Source organism: Drosophila arizonae, chromosome 2, assembly GCF_054131065.1.
Source record: "Drosophila arizonae isolate 15081-1271.41 chromosome 2, UAZ_ARI_1.0, whole genome shotgun sequence".
Taxonomy (NCBI): domain Eukaryota; kingdom Metazoa; phylum Arthropoda; class Insecta; order Diptera; family Drosophilidae; genus Drosophila; species Drosophila arizonae.
Genome location: NC_142922.1, coordinates 8,316,687 through 8,327,277, shown reverse-complemented (window position 1 = coordinate 8,327,277; position 10,591 = coordinate 8,316,687). Strand labels below are relative to the sequence as shown.

The window sequence follows — 10,591 nt, the reverse complement described above, 5'->3', positions numbered from 1 at the left end:
AAAATGTCCCTAGATTAAGTATACGCCATGAATATTACGCATACGATATGTGGAACGGCAGTCATATATACAGAAAATAGAAATTATTGAAACTTAAGCAACATGCACACTGTGTGTGTGTGCATGTGTGCGAGTGTGCTAGTGTGTACCCTATTTTATACAGCCATGCATAAGGTCATAGATATTTGTATATATGTAGATATACAAACAATAGCCAGTGCATAATGAGCACAAGGTCATTGTATAAAAACAAATATATATGTACAAGTATATATATATAATATATATATAACAAACTCCTCGACTTAGTATGGATTGTGAAGGTAATACATTTACTTCTGCTTCTTTATTTTTATTTAATTGATGCGATGACTAAGTATTTCTGCTCCTATTGAATTTGCTGCTAAGCCATTATACGATATCCACAAAAATCGATAACAAACCAAAAATATTTGTTTAGGCCAACTATCCATAAGCCACTGGAGTGAGCTCAACTTTAAGTCTTGACTTTGCTTTGCTTCGAAGTCGCATAAATAAATATTTGCTTAAGCACTTTCCAATTGCCAACTCTATTCCATTTTATTCCATTCCAGGCACATGCACATGCATGTACGCAAATCTGTGGCCACTTGGACAGCGACACACATCATAATTTGCAGCACAAACTGTGCAACATGACTGGCAAGATGGCGCTATGCGATATGGGCGGTAATGGGGCGTGCCTAATGCGCCGCACCGCTCCTAGCCGGAGTGTATGTCACTTGAGTGGCGACTTTCACCCAACGAGCGAAAAAACAAATAAACAAAAAAAAAAAAAACTAAACAAAAAACAATCCCTAACCTACCACACCTCGCTGCAAGAGACACAAAGGCAACTTAAGCGACAGCAAAATGGCAATAATCAAAACAAAGAGCAAACAAACCAATAAACGAACGTAGACTTCATTATGGAGGCACATCAATCATTGCCAAAACACGAAACCCCAGCGCCAACTGGGATAGGCCGCCAGCAGGGAGCGCGCGCGGGGATACGTTCGAGTTGAATGTGCCAAGAGACGTCGACGAGAGTAGACAACAAAAAGAAAAAACCCAAAAAATAAAAGCACAGTTGCCAGTTTGCCACAACGATGTGCAGATAGAGAGACAGACAGACAGACAAGCCACCAGAGTGAGAGGCAGAGACAGAGCGGGAGCGAGAGGGAGAAACATAAAGGGCATCAAAGGGGAGAGTGTGAGAGAGATCTGCAGCTGGAGCCAAGACAGTCAGTCAACGACTTGTGGTCAGCCTGCTGGGAGGGCAGAGAGGGGAGCGAGCCCGCAAGAGGGCTTATACGGTGGCACAATAAAGTGTTTAGTAAACAAATTGCGGCTGCCTTTTGATAATATGCACGCAGTCAGCTGAGCAGCTGCGCAGCTGCGGCGCAGCCTGCAACACACCCGCTGGCGGAGGGAACTTAGTCCACGGGCGAGAGGGGGGAGGGCCTATAATAGGGATAAGTTATAAGTACATTGCACCGAAATATCGATTGACGAAAGCCACAAAGAAGCCAAGACGAAGAGAGCGAGAGCGAGAGGGAGAGTGTATAAAATCGGGAGAGAGTTTGAGGTACATGCGAGTGTGTGTGCATGTGTGTGTGTGTGTGGGCGATGAGAAGGACATTGATTGTGTGCGGGCGGTTGGACAGACGGGCGTTGGCGCCGACTTCACGCAAAAACCAAAGAGAAAACCATAAACTTAAATTAATGACCTCAGCCGAGGCGCAGTGCTGCGCTGAAAAGTCGAAGAACGGGACCGTGTGCAAGCGAAGCGAAAAGTCAATAAGAGCAAGAGCAAGAGCCAGAGCAAGAGCCAGAGCAAGCAGCAGCAAAATATGAAGACAAAGAAATTGTGGAAGAAGCGGAACACTGTGATTTACCGTTGCAGTTGCGCTGCTCCAATTGGAAATGAATCTTATTGCTGGCGATTTCACTGCGATTCTCAATATGAAAACACATAAAGATGAAAATACTTGTCAATTTGGAGCAACGTCTGCCTCTGCTCCGGCTGCTGCTGCTGCTACGGCAGATGGTCGGCCGTTTGAAGCAGTCAACATTGGCTAAGTGATTATGCAGTCGACGTCGACATAGCCGATTTGTTGTCAAACTGGTTTTACAAATATTTTGCCCAGGCGGTGGGGTATATGTATACGTATGTATGTGTATGTGTGTGTGTAATTGTGTGTGTTGCCAGGCGGCAGTTACATGGCTGCAGCGCTTAGTGAAAGTCGCTTGAATGCCGTTTTCTGTCAGCCCCTGGCACACCCCGCTTTGCCCAGACGCCTGTCAGCCCCCCAATGCTAGTTAGCTCAATGCGCATTCAATTAGGTTTAGCTCAAGCTTTTGGCTTTGGCTGCCAGCTAACCCAGGCCGATGTTTACAGACAATTATGAGACAAACTAGTTGCAGTTGCAGCTAACTTACCTGAGCATTAAAATCGAAAAAGTATTCCGGCCGCAGCGGACACGGCAGGCCACACTTGCAGGTACCCTGTGTTAGCAAATAGTCCTTGATTTGGTATTGGGTGCGCAGCGTTTTGCCCGTTGGACTGTAAGAAACAAGTAGAATAAATAGATAAATGCTTATGCATTATGCAGCCGATTAATGTTATAAATTATTTATTAGTTAATACAACAATTTGTTGTATGCAAATGTCAATTAAAAACTCGTCAGCAATAGCCAGCTAAGTAATTAACCCCAACTATGTGTGTTAACAGCCTAACAGCTAACAGAGAGCAAAGGCGGCTCGAGCAACACGCGGCTGTTTAACGCTAACAGCTCATTAACATAATGGGCAAATGAGGCGTCGTTTCGCATTAACATAACAATGTTAAGCGACAGTTGGCAAGCACTCGCAGGCAGACACATGCATGCATACATGTGTGTCTACGTGCATGTGTATGTATGTGTGCACATACATAAATTAATTCCAATCAGAATTGCTCGCTGCTCGTTTTGATCGCATGTCAAATAAGTGCGCGCCACTCAGCGCATAATTCAAACTGGTTTTTACGTATTTGCACTCAGCTCTCGCTCTCCACGTGAGCTTATCGTTGAGCTCTGAGCGGCTTAACCAGGGCCCTCGTGGAGTTGAGTCGCGTGATTTGATGATCCGGCTTCACTACAGAAGTGGGCATACAAATCAATTCAATGTTAACTTGGGGTTGCACCTTTAAAATTGCTCACTGCAGTAAAATTATCGCTTAACTTATTTTAAGACTATATTTATCAAGTATTGACTTTCGATTCTGATATACATTTACATTTAAGATGATCTTGAGGAATAATAAACATTATTATTTCTATATACTTTATATACAATAATACAAATTTATAATTGAATTAATTGGTACTGTAATGACTTGAATTCAAGATTTAGTTCCTAGCCATGGAATACTTAAATCTCTTATTTTACGTCTAAAGCTGATAGTAAATTACTTTTAATTTAATTTTCATAGATAGCGAAATATCTTGCAAAGGACAAACCAATTTATTTCAAGTTTTTTTGTATCTGTCTCTATTATTGCAATATGTCACTCGAATTTCATAATTCTCCAGTTTTCCCAACTGGTTCACTGCGAATTTGCAGCTCTATTGTTATGCAATCTCTGGAATCTAGTTCAACCCGCTTTGCAACAATTGCTAATTGCGTCTTAGGGTATCTGCTGTTCTACCCCATCCAAAAACCACATTCGTAATCCGTTTTGCGCTCATTTCATTTTTACAACAATGAGATTTATAAAGAGCGAAGATTTAATTTTGAACAGCATTAAAATATGCGCAGAACCAAAAAATAAACAAAAAACGAATCCAGTGAATCAAGTTTTTTTTTATTTTTGATATTTTTTGTTGGGTTCTCAACTTTTTCGAGCCCCTCTTGCAGGGGCCACGCATGACCGCAAATGTTAAAAAGTTGTTCTCGGCTTCTATATAAGTATGTATATACATATATGTGCATATATGCTGCGCATAAAAATCATTTGGGGTTAAAACATGGCGAAAACAAAAAAAAAAAAACAAAAGAAAAAGTTTGAAAAAAAATCAACGCTGGCTGCTTATTAATTATAAAGTGTGAGCATGTTGATGGAATCAAGGGCGCTGCCAATGATGATGACGACGACGACGACGACAGCGCGGCAAGGCGAGGCGAGTCGAGTCGAGTCGCACTTGAGCCCCGGGGCTTCTCAGCCAGAAATGTTGAATAGGACAAGCTGCGCAACAGCCGAGTGGAAGGGGCAGAGCCTGGTGCCCGCTCCTCATCTCGTGTGGGAAATCTGAATAATGCATATCAAGTGTGAAAGCGGCAGGGGCACTAAACGGAACGAAACTAAAGGACGGCAGCAATAGCAGCAGCAGCAGCAGTAACAGAGACGACAATCTACATAATTGAGCGGCATCAGCGGGTTAAACGAGTATGCGAGAATTGTCAATTGAAGAAGCCCGGTAGCAGCAGCAGCAGCAGCGCAGGATGAGTTGGATCAGGGTCTGCGACTGACACTGGGCCTGGGACTGAGCCAGAGCCAGAACGGCGACCACGGTCAACGTCGCATTCGTTCTCATCAATGGGCCTCACAGAAAAACAACAAATCGGAGTGCGCACTAAGGAATGGCTGACTACAAGTTACCCTAGGAATAGCATTAAACTGCAGGCGTAACTATCGAACTATCAGCTTTTATCTCAAATCGATATTTATCGATTGAAGTTCATACTCAATCTGGTTGGTCGGTCTATACAGTCCAGCCATAAAAAGTCAATAGATATTTATCGATTTCAGGAAAAAAAAGCATATCAATAGTACAAATGAAAACGCATATAATCTTGAAGTCTACAAAATTGAGTAAATAGTTCGATCACAAAACTCGACTACCTTGCTAAACTATTTCGCCTGTGTACAGGGTATATGAAAAGGGCTATCTGCCAATTGAAAGCTGAAACTGGTTTGTTTTATTAATTATTTTTAACTAGTTGCTTGGCCGTCAGCGCAAATCGAAGGCAAGTCAATTGGCTAAATGTGCGAAGAGGTGGCCGGGAGGAGAGTAAGGGAACGATCAACGCCAATGCTTATAGCTCAATTTGTATGCCGTTGGCGTGGCCCAAGGCTGGCTTAAGGGCTCACAATTACGAGCAGACTGCAATCTGATATTCCGTTCAAGCACGAAGCTCGGCTCATTATGTTATTTATTTACATAAAACGCGCTAATAACGCGAGGGATTGGGCGCTTCAAGCACTGCAGCTGAGTTCACATAAAAAGGCGTTGAGCTAACGAGTTAAAATAATTTAATAAATTACGTTCACAAAGAGCGTCAAGTGGCCAAAGTGGCCGCCTGAATGCGCCAAAAAAGCACGCTCGAACGCAACTCGGCTCGAGTAGGTGGAAAAGCCGTACGCCTCTGTGACCTTGAAGTGCACCCTCGAGCCAGCCCTGGACGAAGGCGGAACGGGGCACAGCTGCAGAGACACAAGACACAAGAGGCGAGTCAAGAGACGAGGGGCATGCACTGAATGGGCCTATTACTAAATTAATAAACCCGAACGACGCCAGCAAAAGGCAATGCCAGCAAGGGCCAAAAGGCAAACAGGCTAAAGCTCTCAAAGAGTCTGACACAAATACCAAAGAATTGTCCGCCGATAGCAGCAGGGGCAACAGGGGCAGCCGAAGCAGCACAGAGACTTGTTATTGCAACGTTAACTGAAAGCAGTCGACTCTAAAGTCCCCAGGGGACGCCTTTTTACTAATCAAATTCTTTTGCTAAATTTTAATGCGCGAGGCTTTAAAGAGTTTAAAGAATGTGCATAGCATAGAGCGCGCTGTTATTAACAGACATTTAAAAAGAGCAATTAACATAACTTAAAGTTAATGTCAACATAATACAATCGCCTTATAAAGTCATAAAGAGAATTACAGCATTTGAAATGCAGTTTACAGCATATAATTAACTTCATGTGGACAATAGGGATAATTTCAGTATGCATTTGAATAATAATAAACTTAAAGATGTGCGTAGCATAGGGCGTGCTGTTATTAACAGACGTTTGTGATCAGTAATTAACATAATTTAATGTTAACATACGATATTTGCATTCGAATTGCAGTCAGTAGTTTATTTGTGTACTATTTATTTATAATAGTTATAATTAAAATGAATACTAACTGCAACTTACTAACTAACTGACAACTAAGGCCTTCGGCCATTGCAGATTATAATTAAACTGACATTTACATATGCAATAAAAGAGTTTTCCATATTCATATCAATATAGCCAACACGAATGCTTATTAATTTTCATCTCTTCCCAACATCTGTTCCCACGAAACGTTTAGCGACAATTTTGTGCGGTGGGCGTTGGCCAAAAATCAACACAAAATCGGCAACAACAGTGCAGGTCTGCAGGTCGTCGAAGTCAGAAAACTGCAGGCGGCAGACAGAGACATCGACGACAGCTGATGCAACCAGCCAACGCGCAGCGAGTAGAAGCCCGTGATGGACAGACCTGATGGCAGCGGCTGGAACTGCGCTGTGACTCTGGCTGTGTCTGCCACTGAGGCCTGTCGCATGTGGAGAAAATTGAAAAACTGGCCGACTCTCTGGCTGTCTGTCGGCCTGTCTGACTTTGCCAAACTATTCCGCATTCTTGTTTTTTTCTTCACTTTTTTTTTGCAGTCAGTTGAATTGCTGGCGGCCTTGCGGGACGCTCGGGTCGCCTCCATTCCAGCTGCCGCATCTAATTTATGATTTATGTGTGTGGCACAGTAGGCGGGCCCTCGTTTTGACCTGAAAATGTGCATGTGTCACAGTTCTATATATATATATATATATATATATATATATATATATATATATGTGTGTGTGTGTGTGTGTGTGACGTCACGGCGCGCAGTCAACGACTTGAAAAGGCTTGCGCAACAATTATTGATTTACCAAAGCCCTCTGCCCTATATGCCTCCATCCTTGAGCACAATCGCCGCTTACTCATTGCATTCTTTCCAAGAAAATAGCCTTGGCTGCCCGATGGCAGCGAGAGGGGGCAGCTTAGCACAAAGATGGTATTCATTTAGCCATTAGCCCAACCCCTCGAGAGCGCAGCTAACGTCGCTTATCTCTTCTGTTCAAATGGACGAAAGCTCACAAAGAATTTGCACAAGGGGCAAAAATAAAACGATAAACAAAATTCCAAACAAACAACAGCACGCAACATGCAACATGGCAATTGCAGCTGCTGCTGTTGCTGCTGCAGTTGTGAACAAACATGCAACATGGCTTGACCAGTCCAACTAAAGTGTTCCAAATGGCCAGTAACATCAAATCTAAAAATATATTAATGAAGACAGCTAGCAAACCCCACTCAAAAAGTCCCTTATCGCCATCGATTGAAACTGTCCCAAATCAGGCTAAAAATAATCTATATATAATCTATATGCGACATATATATATGTATATATTGTGTATCATCTTTTCTCATTTCTAGGAATGTGAGCATCGTTTTTTTTTTTTATATAGCATTTCCTGTGATTGGACGTACAAGCCAATCGCCAAGAGGCAAAAGGCAGGGCAGCCAGTCAAGCCGACTCGACTCGACTCGCCTCGAGGCACTTATAGAATCAACGATTATCCAACTCTGATGACAACAACGTCAGAGAGGCAGCCACCACAAAGCCGTAAACTATTTGCACAGCGCCAAAGACTCGCTGAGTGTGCCCGCACCTACCTCCACCCGCTCCCCTCCTGCTGATTCACCCGCCCAGCTGCCCTGCTGCCCTGCAAACCCTGTAAACAGCTCTCTGGTGCCCAGTCAAACGACACTCGGGCAGCAACAGCAACAGCAACAGCAGCAGCAGCAGAACAATTAAAACTACTTGGGCAATGGGGCACATACAGACGGTGGCTTGTTTTCGACATATTTGTGTAAATATTGTATTTGTGTTTGTAATTATGTCGGCTTGATGATAACTCGCAGATAATGCTCAGGTAAATACTCGCTGTCTATGTACATACGACAGGCAGACCCATAATGCCAGGCACTCGACTTTGGAATACCCTGTACACATTTTAATGGAGGTAAACAGAGTATAAGGTTAGTTGAGCAAACATAACATAATATCCTCTACATGAGTTATTTATGTGACTCAATCTCTTTACAATTTGTATGCAAACACATTAATGGAGATATACTTGGGCATTTCATATAAAGTGTGTCATCAAGTACCAACTGAGCGATATATATCGATTTTCAAGTGTATTATGAATTTAATTCAAATACACTATGCAATCAAATATAACTTTATATATATGATTAAAAACATATCAATCATAAATATGGTATAATACTTAATATTTAATTATCATCTAACAAAGTTACAAATGATCGATTTTAAAGCGTCTTGTAACACTAATGTAAATGTAATGCAACCTTTTCATACCTTTTCATATAGAAATATTATAACGCATTTATCATAATATGTGATATGTATATTTTAAGTATTTAATTCGTCTAACCAATTAAAAAATGATCGATATAATATATGTATATCGATTTCAAAGCGTCTTGTAACTCTTAATGTAAATACAACCAAATATAGGTTTACATATGTGTATATTGACTTGCGGCTGATAGCCTCTTCTGTCATGTTGCATTTTGTGCTGAACATTGGACGAGGAGTACAAATGTACAAGAATCTGGGAAAACATTTGAAGTTTAACGTGACGGCTACCAACAGCAAGCAAATGCAACCGATTCTCGTATGGCCCACCCACTCGAGCTGCCCATCTGCTGAGCTACCCCTTTCGAGCAAGCATTTCCTGTTTGGCAAGAAAACATTTTTATGGCTTCGAATATGCACTGCCAGACAATACACAGATTGACTTTTAGCTGGGGCTTGCTGTAAATGTCATACAAGGGACAGATACAGAGACAGAGATAGAGATAGAGATGGTGACAGAGATGGAGATAGCAGCTAAGAGATAGAAACAGAGCCAGGAGACAGCGACTCACCTGATGTAGGCCACTTCATTGTTGTTGGTTAGTCGACGCCAGCCTGGAGCCAAATTTGCACTGTTGTTGGTGTTGTTGTTGCTGCCATTGTTGTTATTGTTGTTGCTACTGCTGCTGTTGTTTGCATTATTGTTAGCATTGTTGGCTTTGGCCACATTCTTTGCATAGAGCCGCTGCTGCTGCTGTTGCTGCGGCTGCTGCTGTTGCTGCTGCTGCTGATGTTGCTGCTGCTGCTGATGTTGATTGTTCTGACTCATTTGACGCGAAGCAATTGTTGCTGGCATACAGTGCGTGGCAGCAACAGTTGCCGATGTGTTTGCTGCGGGTTTCACAGGCAATTTTATTTGTGCTGTACGCTGCTTTGCTTGTTGCTGTTGCTGTTGCATCGGCGATCCAATCGCTGGACACACAAATATATGCTGACTGTGGCGCAATTGTTGCTGTTGTTGCTGCCCGGCAACATTTGCGGCTTGCATCATGGCGCTACCATTTACCAAACCAGCTGGTAATATTTGTTGTTGCTGCTGCTGCTGATGTTGTTGCTGTTGTTGTTGCTGCTGCATAGCGGCATTTGTAACGACCCGCGATACAAATTTTGTCTGCTGCTGATAGAATTGCTGCTGCTGCTGCTGCTGTTGTTGTTGTTGTTGCTGCAACAATTGCTGCTGTTGCTGTTGCTTGTACATGTTGAGCTGCTGCTGTTGGTGCTGTTGCAACTCGTTGACCTGCAGCACGCCAGCAACCGATTCCGCATTGCCAACAATGTTCAGTTTGTGCTGCTGCTGTTGCTGCTGCTGTTGCTGCTGCTGCAGCTGTTGGCCAGCGGATGCGGCTGCCATGTTAATAACAGCAGCCGTTTAAAAGCGCTTGATTTGTGGGCTGCAAACGAACATCGATGTTTAGTGAATTTTCAAGTGAGAGCACAAATTTGTACGAGTGCATAGATACTCATTCACACGCACACATACACAAACATATGGTATACCTATGTACTATATACATACATAAGTAAGTGTACATGGAATTTTTGGGAATTTATAAAGGCTGACTCAGAGCTATTTCAAAAATTGTAAGTACATTCGTTTACCCGACTCGAAAATACCCTGTACTCAACTTTCTGCTGAACTATTATTAATTCAATTACATTTTCTCAGATATCAAGCAAATTGATAAGCCATAAGCATGCTAGAGAGGAAACAGCAAATTTAAGTAGGTTTCTCTAACTAATCGCTAGCCATGGCTAGCTATCGATACTTTACTAGGTGTCATAAACAATTATCGAACTTGATTTGCGATATCTTAAAATTAGCTTTTAGTGTTTCAACGTATCTAGCTAGTTAGATCAATAGAGATATATATGTATATGAAAAGAAACATTGCCCGATAAAAAATAAATTATTTATTTGCAAAGTTTTCTTTGTTTTGTTCACATTGACAAACTATGATTGTAAAGAGGCTGACGCCTGGATATATTTCGTACGTATGTGTGTTTACTTTCCGAACTACGTTGACTATACATACATGCGAATACACACACACATACATCTCATACATACATATAC

The 10,591-nt window shown here is 42.2% G+C and overlaps 1 protein-coding gene across 3 annotated transcripts in view; it reads right to left on the bottom strand.

Annotated features, from left to right (window-relative positions):
* Positions 1-10,591, bottom strand: part of sba (six-banded) — a 30,945-nt gene that overhangs the window by 18,781 nt on the left and 1,573 nt on the right. For all 3 annotated transcript variants that reach the window (XM_018006176.2, XM_089473457.1, XM_089473488.1), the window contains 2 exons: positions 9,030-9,908; positions 2,461-2,584 (listed from right to left, as the gene is read on the bottom strand). In XM_018006176.2, coding sequence (XP_017861665.2) covers positions 2,461-2,584; positions 9,030-9,868 — 963 coding nt within the window. In that variant the 5' untranslated portion in view covers positions 9,869-9,908. Of the gene's footprint in view, positions 1-2,460; positions 2,585-9,029; positions 9,909-10,591 lie in introns of those variants that run through there.